The 18,276-nt window shown below is 38.5% G+C and overlaps 1 protein-coding gene across 1 annotated transcript; it reads right to left on the bottom strand.

Annotated features, from left to right (window-relative positions):
- Positions 1-204: 204 nt before the first annotated feature.
- On the bottom strand, positions 205-17,780 carry ercc6 (excision repair cross-complementation group 6). Its single transcript, XM_061745013.1, has 22 exons — positions 17,717-17,780; positions 16,028-16,290; positions 15,103-15,331; positions 14,636-14,756; positions 14,420-14,534; positions 13,394-14,114; positions 12,190-12,321; positions 11,480-11,638; positions 10,513-10,648; positions 10,178-10,348; positions 9,806-9,982; positions 8,512-8,628; positions 7,975-8,070; positions 7,030-7,248; positions 6,465-6,575; positions 5,925-6,044; positions 3,943-4,037; positions 3,377-3,522; positions 2,659-3,273; positions 2,380-2,548; positions 1,451-1,529; positions 205-1,356 (listed from the first exon to the last, which is right to left on the bottom strand). The coding sequence occupies exons 2-22, from the start codon at positions 16,224-16,226 to the stop codon at positions 910-912; spliced, it is 4,374 nt and encodes a 1,457-aa protein (XP_061600997.1). The 5' UTR covers positions 16,227-16,290; positions 17,717-17,780; the 3' UTR covers positions 205-909.
- Positions 17,781-18,276: the final 496 nt, after the last annotated feature.

The raw sequence follows: 18,276 nt of genomic DNA on the forward strand, positions 1-18,276 counted from the left end.
AGCAGAGTTCTTATGGGCTTAATATAGAAAAACTAAATTGGATGTAAACTGTAATATAGTTCAGTCATCCTTATTTACAGGCATTTAATCTACAGTAGGGGAATGTAAATATATTTGTTAACATTAAAAGTATCATCCTTTACTTATGTCTGTTAAAATGGAAAACATACAGTTCTAAGGGGCGCAATGCACAAAATATAGTCAAGAAAATACATTGTATTTATTAATTATAAAACATGACATTTAAGATTTCTCCTTAACAGTTTTAAAAAAAGAAAAGAAAATGAAGGTGGGTTATTTCAATTTATTTCACATTAACCCTCTCCCCATCCCTACTATCATGCACTGGAAACATAGTGCTGATTTAAAAGACAACAGTACAGTGAAATAGTGAATGAGACATTGCTTACTACAATTTTAAAGAAAGAAAGAAAAAAACCAACAACCTTGCCATTAATCCTTTTTGAAGCACACATTTGGTAAGCAGTGATCCTGCATTCCCAGTAAAACACTTCACATTTTAAGGCAAATGGAAACCGCTGAATTCAGATACAATAAGGTTTTCAATTGAAAAAGAAAAAAACATTGAAAAAGCATAAAAGCAGATGGTCATACAAGTGGAGACCTGAAACCACCTAGAATACACTAGGAAAACAAAACAAAAAACTTTTGCTTCAAGAGTCATTAGAAAGTTAAGTGTACCTATGGTCCTTCCACAATAAACTGTCATTAAGTATTCCTTTGTTCAATAACTTAAATTATTTTGGTCTGTCGTGTATTATACATCTCAGTGAAGTAAACAGACAAATATAGAAAAAGACATTACAGAATTTATCTAAAACATTTAATGAGGTATTCAAATATGAATCACATCCGATGGCTTTCTTCTGTTTTTTATTGCCATTTTCATCAACGATAGGACTGTTTCAGTCTCCAGGTGCCCTCTTGACCAGAGGTCCTATGAAAATCACAGATGGTTCTAAGTAGCTCTCTGAAGACAGGCGCCTGTTCCTGTGTCAGTCTTGGTTTGAAATACTCCAGGACTTCCTGGGTGGTGGCCTGCCCATCAACACTCGCCTGGAAGGCTACGAAGTTGCGCAGATCCACTAACAGCTCATCATGCACAGTGGCTGGAGGAGGAGAGGTTGTTCTTGCAGCTGGAGATCCATCCTCCTCCTCCGCCTCATCTTCTCTCTGGGTAGAGGGCTTGCTGAGGTGATTACGGGCTCTCATTTTGGCCAGCAGAGACGAGGATGACAGTGAGGCAGAGTTAGATTCAGTGTCTGGCACTTCCCCACTGAAATGAGCTCCAGCTCCAGGTTTCTTTGACACAGACTTCTTTACAATTGCAATATCCTGTAAAGATAAATTTATTAACATAATATAAATCATGGAATTAAAAATATAAAACAAGCATAGTGTAGTCATTTTAGGACAACACTGCTGTTACCTTGCATTTGATCGGAGTGGGGGCAGACTGACCAGCAGGTTGAACCAAGATGGAATTCTTCTTTTGTCCAAATCGTTTCCTGATGGGGCAAGAAAAGGAAAAACTGAGATGCTCGTTTTAAATGAGACTTTGAATCTACAGAAACCGACTACTTCTGTGTGAGGTAACGTCAGAGGTGGGTAGTAACGAGTTACATTTACTCCGTTACATTTACTTGAGTAAGTTTTGGGAAATGTTGTACTTTTAGGAGTAGTTTTGAATCACTGTACTTTTTACTTTTACTTGAGTAGATTTGTGAAGAAGAAACTGTTCCTCTTACTCCGCTACATTAGGCTACGTTGAGCGGTTACTTTTCTTTTATCCCTTTTATCCTCGTATGCGTCAGTCTCATGACATCACTGAGTGATTCTTTGGGAAAAATGTTTGTTTTTGCATGTTTTGCCACATTTACAGACTCAAACACACACAGAGTTTCTATGAGTTCATGGGCTTGTTCTAGTTCTGCTGGTTAAAAAAGAAAAGTACAAAGGCTTGACATTTTGTGCTACTTGTGCTTAATTAATTTTTTTATTCTGTTATTTTATTTATTTTATTATTTATTAAAGTACTTGAATTTACTTTAAGATTATTTTAATTTAAGCTATATTTTTTTTATTAATTTTAATTTATTTTATTGATTTAATTTGCCTGAAGATGATTATTTTGTACTTTTGTCTGTTTGAATGCTTGTGTTAAAAAAATTAATCAGACGTTACTCAACAGTTACTCAGTACTTGAGTAGTTTTTTCACCAAGTACTTTTTTACTTTTACTCAAGTAATTATTTGGATGACTACTTTTTACTTCTACTTGAGTCATAATATTCTGAAGTAACAGTACTTTTACTTGAGTACAGTTTTTGGCTACTCTACCCACCACTGGGTAACGTACCTTGCAGGTGGAGGAACTGTACTATTATAGGGCAGTCTGCACTGCTGCCGAGAAATCTTAAGAGCTTTAAGGGCATCCCTAGCCACCCTGTTGGCCTCTGCTTCCACAAGAACATAGTCAGGGTTGGAGGACTCCATGATGGTATCATGTTGCATCACACTGTGGATACCTGGAGAAAGTCAAGGGAGATGGGGAACAAAACACAAATCAGCAAAGAAGTTAACAGCTTTGAGACATGAAAAAGAAAATGTTGAAAATAGCATTGAATTATATGAATACCAGATTTTTTGAAGAGCTTTGCCAATACATAGTCGTCTGATTTTTTCTGATCCTCTGCTGCAGTTTCTTCACTCTCAGTCTTCCTGCCAGTTCTTTTCTTTACCAAATAAGAGATGCGGTGGCCTTCCAATCGAGCGCCTCGGGAGTGTTTGCATCTTTTATGTTTGTGTTTCTCCATGTCAGCAGAGTCACAGTGCTTCCTCTTCTCCCTGTGTTTCTGTGGGCTAGTGAGGGTAGGGTCTTTGTCTCTGTGGTGGTGATAGCCAGGTGACTGCACGTTTTTGACAACTGGCATGGCTGTATCTGAGTCTTTGTTATTTTGTCCTGGAGGTAGTGTATTTGCTGAAATATTTGGCACAACAATCATATCATCTTGGTTGGTGCTTTCACGGTCCATCAATACATTTGATTTAACCTGAGTATTTGTATTGGATGAAGAAGTGCTGCAATCTCCTAGTGTCCTTATGTCTTCTGAGGAAGAGTGTCTTCTGTCTGCACCAGTTTCAACCCGACTTGGTGAAGAGGGTTTCTGCACGTGGCTGCCTTTGAGGTTTACAGTGTATGATGGCCTTGGTCTCTCCGATTTCTTGGGTACTTTAACATCAGATCCTGTACCTGTTTGAAGGTAAATAACTTGTTAAGTGAATTCTGACAGTAATGTTTATGGAATAGGATTCCTTACAGTGCACAATGAAAAATGTATCTGATAAGAACAGACCTGCAAATAGGGCACTAGTTTCTGTTCCTTGACCTCCACCTGGGTCAGCCAGAGTAAAGAGCTCGTAAACGTCGTTAGACTTGAAGAACCGTCTCTGTTTGGGGTCCTTCAGAACACGATTTGTAAGAAACTGCTTGAAGATTTGCCTGGATTAAAACAGATACAATACAGAATAAGATATCTGTATCTAGTTATTTTTTTCCCACAGCTGGCAATGCTGATCTTGCCATCACAAAGTAGTTTGGCTGCACGATGAGAAAATGTGTTATTTTCACTGCTTACTGCAGTGAAAATAACAGATTTGCTGCAGTTCTTTTTGAAAGCACTTCACAGTCAAACCAAACAGAGCAACAGTTTAGAAGTCCTCAGCTGGCTAATTAATAACACAGGAAAGCTTTTTAATAACCGAGAAGTGGGAGAATACTTGTAGTAATACAGCCGTGATGTAACTAATCAGTCATACACAATATTCATAAGTGTGAGAGTTCAGTGGAAAGACAACTCAAGTTCTGAGACTAAATATAATGCATACACAAGCATAAATAAAAAAAAAGAAGCTGCATTACCGGTGGTAGATTTTCTCTTCTATGGTTCCTGCAGTCAGCAGCCTATAGATTGTTACTTGCTGCTTTTGCCCGATCCTCCATGCTCTTTCCCGTGCCTGAGAACAACAATACATTCAAGTGGACAGTCGGTTTATTCCAAACAAAAAGAGGATGCCTTCTGTTAGTGTTAGAAAGGCCATTATTCAACTGAAATACTTTTGTTTTAATGCTTTTAAGTTAATTTAGGTCAAATAGATGGTACAACAAAGGTGAAGATGGGCAAAACAGTCATCCACTGAACAGCTCCCAGAACAGTATGATCAACCATTAAGTAACTTCCTTAGCATGCCCGTTAATAAAAAATAAATACAACAAATGGGACAAAGGAACTTAAGGTTATTGATGAGGCTATTTAAATTTAAAAAAAAGAAAGAAAAACAATGTATTTGGTGATGTCAATTGATTCATTGTTGAGTCTATCACGAGTAAAGATGGGCTCAGGTTCTCTTCGTTATCAACAGATATGTGAAAAAAATTGACATTTGCAAAACCAATATTCCAAGAAAGACTAGGAATCATTTGAATATTTACCCTTAAAGAGTCCATAATAATAATATTGAACAATTTAAATCAATCTGAAGAATTTCACTGCATAAGGGTCAAGCCCACAAATGCAAGACAGACTCAGATCCCTCAGTCAGCACTGCATCCAGAACAGTCATCAATACATCATCATTCATTCATCAATAGCTCCAACCAGAGCAACCAGAGCGTATCTGGGCTCAGAGGCAAGGATCATCACAAAGTGTAAACGTCTATTATGATCACAAAAATCTGTATTGCATAGTTTTTTTTTGTAAGAGATGTGCTCTTGACCAAATAGGAAAAAAAACATCCATTACCAGCAACAACTCCTAAAGGCAGATTCTGTGATGGTATGGGGTTTATTAGTGCCTCTGGCAACATTTATTTCTGCATTAACACTGAGATGCCAGTAAGTATTTTGAGACTGCAGTATAACATATGCTGCCTGTAAGATCACTTCTCTTCCAGGGTGCATGTCTCAACTAGACAATGCAGACATTCTGCACACACATTATGAAGGAATGAGCAAGGTGTACAGGTGCTGTACTGACATGACTGCAGTGCTGTCCTGTCAACCAATAGAGAATGTGTTGAGAACTTTTAAATGGAAAATGCAAGACTGACGACACCATACTGTAGCACACCTCAAGTGGTGTCTGCAGGAAGAATGGGCCTAAAATAATAACTGAAACACCCAATGGTTTGGTATCCTCAATGCCATAACACAAACTTAGCCAGAAAAAAAAAAATGGCATTATGAAGTGGTAACAGCTTTGCTTTCCCAACATTTTGGGAACATGTTTAAGGTCTGAAATGGAAAACTTTAAACAAACATACAGAAAAATGAAATTTTAAATATTCACTCACTCATTTGTTGATAAATTAAAGAGATTGCCTGGCCATCTTTGATGATCAGTTTTTCATGAATTCTGCTATTGTACCTAATCGTGTACCAAATATATTTGACATCTTCTTATGACAGTACATATTTAAAATTATATTCTTTATGATTAATGCATTCATTCCTCAATTCCAACCCAAAATTCTTACCACCCCAATTTTTTTGTACGTGTTGAATAACTGAAAGGATAAAATAAAATGGACAAGAAAGAAAATCTCAGGTTCCTATTGTCTGCAATAGTATAAAAGTCAAAATACATTTTGAGAATTAAAACATTTATTTCTTTTTAAACTGCCATTATGTCCCAACTTTTTATGATTTAATCTGACAATTCAAGCTACAAAACTACATAAAAGATTCACATGAGAAATGATGGACCAGGTAAAGGTAGTTGAACCACTTTATGCGTACTGGCTCTGTGGCATTCTGAGATTCTTGGATGAAGAGTGCCTTACAAATAGAATGCATCATTATCATTATTATTATTATTATTATTATTATTATGAGAGAGTCTTACCTGTGTGTCTGTACTAGGGTTCCAATCTGGATCATAAATGATGACTCTGTTGGCCCCGGTCAGATTGACTCCCAGTCCTCCAACTTTAGTGGTCAACAAGAAAATAAAAATAGATTTGTCCTATAACGGAGAAAAGTCAGGCAAAACGTGATTACAAAAACAACATGAATTAATTCACTTGAATATCTATTGGTCAAATAAAACAGTTTTTCACATTAAGCCAAATATATATAAAATCAAAACAGCTGTCTTTTTTGACAAAGTTAAATTATAAATATAACAAAGTATTGAAATAGAAACAATTATAAAAAGGAATATTAAAGCTTTAAAATTGTACATTTACTTTCTCAATACTTGTTACTTAGTGACATTTTATTTATGAGATAAACAACAAAGAAAGACCAACCACTTTGAACAACAGATTGTCATCAATTAGTGTCTCCACCTCAGGCTAAGCAGGGTTCCACTGAACCATTCTGTCCCAGAGGACGGGATTTTCATGAGAAATACTCAGAACCATTAGGGAAAGCTAATCCTTACCTCATTGTAGCGAGCGATGAGAGGCTGTCTGGAACCGATTGGGGTTGTGCCATCCATTTTCATGTATGAGTAGTTATTTTCTCTTACAAACACCTCCAAGATGTGCAGCATCTAGAAAATGAGAAGACAACAGAGACCCATGGAGGAAAATGAAGATGTGGAGAGGAGGCAAAGATGGAGAGAGGGGGCTGAGACTTGGATTAGCTCTAAAAGGATTAGAGCAGATTAATATTACATGGACAGAGATGCCGACAGGGAGAGTCTCAGGTTCCCTCTGAGGTATAATCTCATTGGTATTGACTGCAACAGCTGGGGCCTCTATCACATATACACACTTCCTCTGTCTCTCACGCTGACACATGAAAAATTATGGCCACATGGGTTGTGTGTAGCCAGAAGACAATAGAGACGTGACATCACAATTTAAGTTTCACAACTGAAGATGAGTGGAAATTGCAGGATAGAACTGCACAAAAATAAAAGAGCATGAATGACAACAAGCATTCTAAAAACCAACACTCTAATTTAGAAAGTCACCAGAAAGTCAGAGCATCATGTTCCTGACCTGTCTAGATTGAGTGAAGAGCAAGATCCTGTGGCCCTGTTTGAACCAAAGACGCAGCAGTGACTCCACCACCATCAGCTTTCCCGAGCGTTTCCAAAAGCCAAATTGTTCCTCCTCAGTTAGCTGCTCCTCAGGGATTCCTCTCAGTATCCGTGGGCCACCTGAGAAAAGGTCCGGGTGGTTACAAATCTTCCGCAGTGCAATCAACCCTGAGAATACCTAAAGCAGAAAGACAAAGTAAAAAATAAAGAGAGAGGTTGTCATAAAGTCCATTTCCTTTATACGTACAAAACACAAGACACAACTGATATAAAACACTGGTTGATTCCTGTGAATTTTAAGGAAATGCACCTTTAAACAAAGCACATTTACTTTAGTCCACAGGAATGAATTACATAATTTATTTACGGACAATGCTTCTTGATGAGGACCCAGTGGTCACTGCATTAGTAATGGTGGTTAATGGACTGAGAGTGACCACTGAATACATCTATAAGAGCCGGTGTGTGTATGCACTCTGGTCACCCCTGGCTCTTCCACCATGCATATTTGCCCAGCAGTGATAAATGGTAGTCTCTCTCTCGCTCTCTCTCATGGGCCAGGCTAATATGAGGAAAAACAATGGTACGAACTTCTTAGATTGAGCATCAAAAGTATTGAAATTAAGCTGCTAGGGCTTTAACAGCATTTTAAATGGGCAAATGATTTCTTGAATGCTGCTTCAAGGTGGTTATGCATAATCACAAAAAAGTTAATATAAATATAAATGAATGCCTGTGAATAGGACGGAAGTGAAATTCATCAAATTAATGTCCTTTTTCATCATTTAATCAATCTCGTTGGAGGAAGTCTTTGTGGACAATGATTTTCTTTAACTTTTTAAGAATAAAATGTGTGTTATAAATCCAAAAACAAACATGTTTAAACCATGAACATTAAACTTGCCTGCATATCACCATTTAGTATTTGGTAGACCTCTTTGGAATCCAAGAAACTCTGATACACCTGCCGCTGATCCTCTGTTAATCTGCAAAACAGCACCTACGCAAGTGCACACACATGGGGAAAGTGTAAAAGTTTGTAATGTGCAGTGAAAATACACATTAGAGCCTCTTGATGAAGTAATGTGAGTGAGAAGAGAACAAAAAGACTTAGTGGTCAGCATTGTTCTCTTTTTTTGTATCAAACACTGTCCCGAGGGACTAATTTAATGATCTGAAGTGGACAGGACAGTCTACCAGCATCAGTCCCAAGGAGAGACCAGACACTAATGAATACCAACTCCTCTTACTTTACTAGTAACTTTATCAACTGGGTTCTCCTGACAAGGGCAGACACATTCATCAAATACTCCGTAGATGAGGCATACAGTCTTATCAAATCAAACGAGCATCTCCAAAGCTGTAAAGATTGGAAGAATACTGACTGAGGACATTAAATATTTACACCAAGTAGGGTCAAAGGTCTTAAGAGTATGCATACCTGTTCATTTTTATCAGGCAAAGAGAGGTTGGCCTTGACGTCTGCCTTCATTCTTCTGAGCAGATAAGGATTGATGGTGTCCCTCAGCACACATGCACACTTAAAGGCCGTCTGGACCTACATATTGACAACAATTAAACCTTTGAGGGTAAACAAACACATAAGCACAGACACCTGTCTCAGTGTTCCTGATTCTTGAGCCCTGACTCTCACCACCTCCCTTGTATTGCAGTCCCCTCTCAGTGGTACGAGCCATTTAACATTGATTATAGTGTTGTTGGCCTCAAGGGGCAGAGCCCCTCTTCTTTCATCAAAACTACTGACCAGCTCAATTGGAAAGAGAGGAGGAGTTTGAGAAACACTTGGTCCCACCCAGCACTAGAAGCCCCACTGTAAATTGCCTGCTACACTTTATCTAGAGCCAGTGCTAAAAGCCAGCTCTTCTTTCAAACATTAACTTGTCGGGGGTCCACAGGGGGGATCAAAGAGACCACTGGCAATGCTGGAAGGGGCAATAAAATGGTGAGATATAGGACTAAATAGAGGTCAGAGGGGGCAAAAAGAAGATAATTGTAGTAGATTATCTAGCTATTTTAGTAGAGGATTTATTTTAGTGCGCAAATGTAAATTTCAGTAATAGATCTAATATACACAAGCTCATAAATCCTATACTATACCAGCAACACACATATATTTGTACATGGTCTGAAACACTGGCTGAATTATGGATCATTGGCAGGTCCGTAGTGCTGCTCTGAATACATCGAGAACAAGATAAGGCAGCAGAGCTCTGCCCTCTCTGACCATTTAATAACATTAATAATTAGTAAAGGTTTTTATTATCGACAGCGGAAGAAGCATCAATAGCCGGCTTAAATAATTAAATCTATACAGTCATCGGGTTAATAACGATTAGACACTAATGACAAAGAGCTACAATTTAGCTCACTGGCTCTTTACTTTAGCCTCTTCCTCTCTCGCGCATTAGCAATGAACTCAAGTTCCTTTACATGGACCCACATTATCCAGCGCTTCACTTAATGGCTCTGCTGCTCCACTATCTCTGCCTCCAACCTGCTTCATTCTGAGGATCCAAAACTGTGCATGCATAAATGTGTATGAGTCATGTTTTAAAACATTTCAGCTCTTTATCGCTCTTTTTCTTTCCTACAATCACAGATTTAACTGCCCCACTCTTGAAATATTATTACTAATTTCACTTCAAAAACAAAAACAAGGATTAGAACTGAAGTAAACGCCAACTGCACATGAGTCTGCGCGGAGGTTTGTGTACCTGTACAGGCGATGCATTGCTGTATCCTCCCATAGTAATTGGCACAGAGAACTGCTCCATGAAGACAGGCAATGTCCCCAGTTTACCAGGGAAGGTAAAGTCAAACAGAGACCACAGCTCCTTCAAATTGTTCTGCATAGGGGAACCTGACAGGATGAACCTGTGAGGAGTGCGAAACTAGAAGCAAAAGAAGCAAAAACTTAAAAAACGTACCCCCATTCATACATTCTCGCAGGAAATAATTGATATCTATGTACATGCTCTGCACATGATTGTGCTGCAACCACCAAAAAGAACGGCATTTAAGAGGAAATGTAATGACCACGACATGAACTCTGTCTATGAGTGGACTTGTGTGCCTGTGAGTTGTACCTGTTTGCAGGCCTTGGTAACTCCAGCATTTGGGTTTCTAATCTTATGACCTTCATCCAGTATAATGTAGTGCCAGTCATAGCGCTGCAGGACGTCTTGCAAATTTCTCACAGCTGAATATGAAGTGATCAGAATACCATGGCATGATGCTATTTCTGGAATCAGCTTTTCCTGCAACACAGGAAACCAAGACACAAGCATTAATATAACAAGTATTTTTTCTCTCTCTTTAAGTGCAGATAAATAGTTTATATTCTATACTTTAAAGAGGATACAAGCAGAGCAAGTCTCACAACAAAATAAAGAAAAGAAGATCCTCAAAAGAAACACAGTACCTTGTTGCTGCTGAATGAGCCCGTTTCATGTAGAACTGCCACTCTGAAGGGAGGCCACCAGGTGTGAAACTCTTTCACCCACTGGTGCATGACCGTAGCAGGGCAGACAATAACTGTTGGACCCAAACCAACATACCTACAAAAAAAAAAAAATCATATATATATATATATATATATATATATATATATATATATATATATATATATATATATATATATATATATATATATATATATATACATACAAATATATATAAATAAAAAACAAATATTTTTATAAACAAACTTGTACATATGCACATTGAATAAGTATGCAAAATGACACTGATCTAATTAAACTACACATTCCTCTCTTCTCATGCCGTCTTTGTGTGAAACATGAATCAAAGACAGTACAGGGACATAACATCAGTTTCCCCGTGAAGATTTGTAAGAACTTTGTCAAACAACTACACACAAATACACAGAAAGATGCACTAATGGGCTGATATGAGCCTCCTCCTGGTGGAAGCTATTGATACTGGACCATAATTGAGTTTGCAAACAATCAATTTGTGGGCGTCTATAGCAGACAGAGTATTGACCATGAGGGAGGCTCCACCTACTGAAAACGCAAGTGTTGTGCATGCAGTCAAACCAGATCATCACCACCACTCCCTCATGTTTTCTGTGGCTGATGTGTCCCACACCTGCTCCACCCCCACTTCATGAGTACTGAATTTCATTTGAAATGCCAATAAAAGATAATAATAAAGTCTCTCTCAAACAAACACGCATAAATGCACACATACACTGTCAATGTTTTCTCTGCTGTCTGCAGTAAGAAAGTGAAGAGTCTGATAATTGAAACGTTTAATAATTCAGATGAACACTCTCAAAAAGAAATCCCCCTAATTAAATATTCATACTATACAGACACACAGTCTCTGGACACAGCTTGTATGTGCATGTATTAGCGTGTGTATACCTGTAGTTGGACCCCCTTGTCCTAACTTTGCTGTAGCTTAGCCCAGCCAGAAAACAGATGACCTGGATGGTTTTACCCAATCCCATCTCATCTCCCAGGATGCCACCGGCCTGCTGACAGTGGAGTTCCCACATCCATCGCACACCTGTCTGCTGGTATCTGAAAACATGATGGGTGTATTCATATAGTCACACCTCCATGTGACGTGACGACCCGCTCCCCCCACCAGCACCCACACACGCAAAAAAACAAATAAGTACAAGAAGGTGGCATGGGAAATATACATTATATATGTATCCCATAATTTTATCTCTGCTTCAATTATTTTCATCAGCAGATATTCACAATACTTAAGTTTCATAGTAAACTACATAATCCCTATTAACCAAAGGAATGAAGAATGATGATTCTAACATGAATTTTCATACAGTAATTATACCAGCACAACAATATTATTAATTTCATGCAGAAAAACACAAGAGTATTGTGACTAATGTGGGCTAAGCAATGTCAGGGTTTTTATTTCTTTTAAATATTGATCAATAATGAAGTACATCAACAGCAAAGAAATTAAGTTTATCTCACTGATCAAATATGTCTTTGTAAATCAATTTAATTTTAGGGCAGATGTCTTTAATAGGAGTGTAAGAACATTTCATTACGTGGATATGAAACCTTTTTTTTTTTTTTTTAAGTTAGTGACAACTTACTTGAAAAGTTTTTTCCAGAGGAAACCAGGAACTTTGAAGCCTGCATCAAATTCAACATCACTGTCATCTGTAAGCTCCTCATCTCTTTCTCTCTTCTCCTCCCGTTCCCGAAGTCGCTGCCGTTTCCATTTCCTAGAGATAATATGGTTGCTTGATTGATTTCATACTTTCAAGGCTAAATAAACTTTTCAAGTTTAGAAATAAAATCAGGAGAGAAGTGAACAAAAGCACGTGCTCATTCATGTAAAGGGTTTTCTAAATAAAATGAGACTTGTCTGCACAGGTGTGCAGATTTTAGATGTTTTAATTTGAGGTTATTTCATTTATGAAGAGGTGCATCCATAGCATTAAGGTAAATGTAAAGAGAGCAGTTTTAATAGTAAGGAGAGAGGGCAGATAGAGGCATAGTCGTTGCACAGCAAATGAAGATTGATACAGACAATTAGTAGAGTGAGTTCCCCAGAAAGGTGTGAGGTGCAGAGGATAAGAATCCATCTTCATTTGGGCCTGGTCCTGTCACCCTGCCATGAAACTGGTCCTTTAGCTGGGCCTGTGAGACCACACTCACTAATTAAGTCAAGACTAAGCGCTGGTTCAGTTAATTACACTTTTCTGCCCCCACTCCATCCCCAAACCCAACTAGAATTCCAGCTTTCTCTGATAATACAATTCTTCACATAAGCTAGCCTCACCATCCATGGCATGTCTATGCTGTAGAATTGACATTCAGTCACTACAGTGTAGAAAAAGGACACATGCCAACACAATTTATTTGACAGCTATAAATATGAAATCTCATTAGGGTTGCTCTTCCATTAATTTAAGCATTAGAGTGAGTGAGTGTGTAAAACCATGTGCAGGAGGATAATTAGGCCAGTGCGAGAGCAGAGAGAAGACGAACACGGAGTGAATATGCTTAGTCAAGAAACAGCTGCCAATCTCATCTGGGATTAACTCTCTTTCTGCACTATGGAGCCAGCAAAAACTAACCGCTTTTCTCCTTAAGTAAAGCAAAGAACAATAGCCCATTTGCACAACTACTATGACAAATGTGATGCAAAGTAGAGGCTCAGTCCAGTGTTTGTTGAGGGTTTACAGGCGATGTTTCTGCACACTCTTTAAAAGAAGACTTACTGAAAACTTTCTACACCTTTGCATCCAGCCTTAAATCTAAATAAGTTATTGGCATGCACATCAATCATACCTTATTCGTTGCCTGTAGTACTCCACATCTCCATCATCTTTGCATTTTTTGGCTTTACTTTCAGCATCATCATCTTCTTCATCTGAACTTTCAGGGCTGTATTCTTCGTCACTTTGTTCTTTCTTAATCTTCTCCCTCCTTCTGTGCCCAGGTTTTTTCTTGTATGGTTTCAATTCATATTCGCTATCATCATTCATCTCCCCCAAACCCTCTTCCATGGCTTCTCTCTCCTCTTGGTCAAAATCTATTCCTTCATCACTGGGCAGGTACTCTGACCCCTCACTGCCTGTCTCCTCTCCCTCAGTGTGCCTCTTCCTCCTTGGTTTAGGGAGCTTTGGCTCAGTCTTAGGTCGAGCCTTGGGATGGGCCTTCAGAGCAGTTATCTGCAGCTTTCTCGAACGTTTCTTCAGCTTTCCGTCCGTAGATGAGAGATGTTTTTTTTTTGTTTTACTGCTAGCTTCTTCATTAGGGCTACGAGCAGAACTTCTTTTCTTGTTCTGAAGTAATCCTTTCTTCCTATCAGTGGCAATCTTGGCCTGGTCCGCCAAGTACATGTCGAAGGCAGAATTCTCAGCCAGCATCAGCTTTCGGGGTTCTTTCTTTACCTCCTTCTGCTGGATTTGGGTTCCAAAAGGAGTCATGTGACCTTTCCGAATAAGCTCCTCCCATTCAGTCTCCTGAACAGGCATGAGCATGCTGCCAAGCGTGGATGGTCCCGGTTCTGGTGTGTACACACACACACACACACACACACACACACACACACACACACACACACACACACACACACACACACACACACACACACACACAAGTTAAATAACCTGCTCAAGGTCAATAATTCAAAAATGTCCTGTAGCACTTTCTTAACAGCCAGTAGCAACATGTCATGTTATTTTTAACAACAGATACCTGATTGGTTTGCATCTTAATTCAGACACAGCAAATGTTTCCCCAAACATAAGTGAATAATATGTTGAGTCAGTACATTGAAAGAAGAATGAAAACTTAAAATTGAAGACACACCTTCCTCTCCATCATCTTCTGCCAAAAGTTCAGCTTCCACTCTTTGAGTGTCCTCTCCTCCCAAGATGGCCTGAAGTCGCTTCTGTTTTGCTCTCACTTTCTTCAGCTGCTTTTCCTGAATGACATTTCCCAACGACCACCACTGTCACTACCTTTATTGTGTCTTTGCCATGTAAACCACATATTATTTTAAAGATTTGTCATATAGTATTTTACCTTATTTTCTTTCTGTCGTTTGACAGATTCGATCTTCCTACTGATATCTTTGCTGGAGCCTGCATAGGGAGACAGCTGCTCAATAATCTTGTTGATATGTTTCAGAGATGTTGTGACAGACCTGAAACATAAAATGATAAAGCAAAATGTCAGCCCTTTCTAGTTGGATGTAATTTTAAAATAAAGATTTTTTTCAATTATATGATAAAAGGGGAGATATATACTGCATTAATAACAACATTATACATTAAAGGTAATAATTTACCTTAGCTAAGTGTAGTTTGTGATAGACCTGTCACTAAAGACATAACTCTCAAGCACAGATGCATTTCATTTATTCAATTTTTATTACTAAGATTTTTAAAATAGCTACGCTTGGAAAATAAAAGACTCTCTGAAACACTTCGACGCAGCATAAACATGTTGCAAAGAACATAGCTGAGTTATGTACAGAAGTTTCTTTTTACCTCACATCATCCAGCACAGACTCGTACTCCTTCTCAGCTTCTGCTTTTGCAGCAGCCTGACTAGCCCCCTGGATGGCTTCGTCTACTTGCTGCAGAACACCCTGCTCGAGGACGTCCTGGTCGTACACAGCCACACCAAGGCCCTGGAGTTCATCAGCTCCAGAACTGGCAGACGCAGCTTGGATGCGCTGTCGGTCGATCTGCAGCAACGCTCCAGACCTCTTGCCAGCTGAAAGTACCAGACATGCCACTGCATTAAGTGACTGTGGGATCTAAGTGAGAGTCATGATAAGAGTCGGCTAAATTCTCTAAAATGGTAGGGAAAAGACCTTCTATGCGGTCTGCATTACCATTAGTAGGAAATCGGAGTACAGAACACTGGAACATAATTTATGAAAGGAAAAAGGTAATTCTGTCTCATAATTTCCAGCAGTTGCATTATAAAAATAAACAAAAACAATGCTCAAATCGTACGCACGATCGAGTAAAATATGGTCGCAGGAGGATGAGTATGAACAGTCAAGTTAAGCAGTGCATGCCAACAACTTTCAACATTTGTGGCTTTTTCTTTACTTTTCTGACTGATCTATAAAATTAACAATTAAATAGTTAAGCATATTATCATAATTTTGTTTTTATAAAGTGTTAAGCAACAACGTATTAGCAGAAGCACTTAATGCACTTCTTGTGGAGTTTTTTTTCTTCGATAACTGTAGTTTCAGAACTGCAGATCATAAAGAAATTAGAGTAAATGTGCTCTCATTACAGTAATCTTTTCCAAAAAATCTTTACAAATTTCAGTGACCATTTTTCCTTGACCTCATTCCCAATAAAAAACTTGACATTTCCACTAAGAGTCCAAGAAAGGTACAGGAGTTTTTTTTTCTTGTCATTCTAAGTTTTGTGGACCTGTTGCCCGGCTCACCATTGTTGCTGTCCTCGGGCCCGGTGTTGCCAGGATAGGCTGCAGCTGCCTCGGAGTCCTGGCCGTTTTCAGGGAAGGAGCAGACTGCTGTGCCCCGGGCGGCAGCTCCGTCCTCCTCGGACCCTCCAGGGGTGAGAGCAGCGCTGGCCGGGCTGGAGAGCGCCGAGGACGCCTCGAGCTCCGGACCTTCGACAGGCATGATGAAGCAGCTCTCACGGGGCCATAGAGATGTCAATCAGCCCCGCAGTCACTCTTACCACCGCCTATAAACAGAGGTGGAAAAAGTACAAAAATATTGTACTTAAGTAAAAGTACAGATTTTCTGCTTGAAAATTACTTAAGTAAAAGTATAAAAGTATCTCAAATTAAAAATAATAAAGTACCATAAGTACATGGTGTAAAATGTACTTAAGTACAAAAGTAGAAAGTACAATGTACAAAATTATTTTCAAAAGGATTGCGAAGAAATGAAGTCCCAACATTGTCATGCTGTCGAAAGTGGATTTATTCCAAGAATTTGCTTACAACTCTAAATAATGGTGATATTATTCTGACCCCTTTAGCGTTTGTCTCCATTACCCTATTTTAATTTCTCCCTTTGCTCATCACTGCTGCTGTACCCCCTTGGCCCCGCTGACAGGTTCACCCCCAGCCTGTAGTATGCAGTGACAACATTAAGCAACCCCAGCTGAAGGAGGATGAAGGAGACTCTTGAACTGATTGAACTTTTAAATGCCAAAACCACCTTAGAAAGGGTGGAATGAAAGAATGGTGCCCATGGACACTCCCTGGGATGATGATGGTGGAATAGGTGGAAAAACACAAAAAAACACTACAATTTTTACATATGGCTGTTGAAGAAAACAACTGGGAACCCATACTGTAACTATAGGAAATAAAGTTTTAAACCAACTCTTTTTAAACCAAATGACAATTTCCACAGAGTGCTATAATGAATTATGAATTATCTTAATCTTTTTTTATCCTTTTAAGCAAAATACAACCATTGTGAGTTTATAGCGCAATAACATTCTACCTGCTTGTTTGCACTTTTTTTTTTAAATGTACTGTATATACTGTTCATACTTTGTAATTATATATACTTTTTACCTTTTACTTTTTTTTTACCCCTCCCCTGCATGTGTGTGTTAAGTTACTGCTGCCAAGAAAAGTGAGTTTCCCCACTGAGGGAGAAAATAAAGGATTATCTTATCTTATCTTAAACAAGATAAAGAAAGTAGTTTTGAGGCGTATACTGATCGTGACATAACAGAAAGACACACCAATGAACAATCACTGTTGACTGAATAGAAGACAAAATAATAATATGAATACAATAATAATAATAATAATAATAATAATAATAATAATAATAATCACGTGTTAGCATGAACACTGAAAAAAGTACTCATAATACACTTGTATCAACCACGTACTGTAATACAACAGCAATACCATAGAAACTGGAGATAAAGTATTAAATGTTTTCAATGAGGTCTATTGTTTACGTGGCTGCGCTAGCCGGCAAAGCTAACACTGAAGACAATATCATTCAAACTGTTCAGGTTTAAAGACCACGGCTTCTACTCAACCAAGAATCATACAACAGACGGAAATATATTAACAAGTCGGGATGAATCTTTGTTTATATTATCGCATACCGAAACGAGACCAAGAGACCGTACTTACAAAATATGCAGTTATACAATATCAGTAGCCACCTGGTTATGTCATGTTGATAGGCTTCCTCATGGCTTCCGGTGCTGAAGCTGCTCCCCCACGCAGGAGCAACAGCGCCCCCTGGAGGCGCGTAGGTGCAAAGCTGCAGCTGCACCACATCTTTTTGACCTCTAAACGGCGCCATATTACCATTAATTAATATGAAAAACTGAAGTCAAACACTATGAACTGTAGTATAGTGCTCCAAAAATTTTTATAAAAAATTATTTAAAAAAAAGTTAAAGTTCTAGGATATGAATCTTACAGTGATTACAGAATTATTGTTTTGGTTTCAACTGACAGTGGAACAGGTGTTCCCTAAACTTGTTTGAGCAATTATATTCATCAACACCCCCTATTCATTTGTGTTATGCATAATCTGCCTTTTAACAAATTAGATAGTTGTGTTCACAAAACATTCCTGTAGACCTGAGGTCTGCTCAAACTGTCAGCTCCTTTAAATCAGAGCTAAAAACATTACTGTTTACTGAAGCGAACTCTTAAATTAAATACTTACCTGCTGTAATCTA

The sequence above is a fragment of the Cololabis saira genome, chromosome 17 (genome assembly GCF_033807715.1).
Source record: "Cololabis saira isolate AMF1-May2022 chromosome 17, fColSai1.1, whole genome shotgun sequence".
Classification (NCBI taxonomy): domain Eukaryota; kingdom Metazoa; phylum Chordata; class Actinopteri; order Beloniformes; family Belonidae; genus Cololabis; species Cololabis saira.

Coding starts and splice junctions, on each gene's coding strand:
- ercc6 (XM_061745013.1), bottom strand. CDS start 16,226: ATGCCTGTCGAAGGTCCGGAGCTCGAGGCGTCCTCGGCGCTCTCCAGC. Junction 6,045..6,464: donor TCATCGCTCGCTACAATGAG/GTAAGGATTAGC, acceptor TCTCCGTTATAG/GACAAATCTATTTTTATTTT. Junction 2,549..2,658: donor AAAGCTCTTCAAAAAATCTG/GTATTCATATAA, acceptor GACTTTCTCCAG/GTATCCACAGTGTGATGCAA.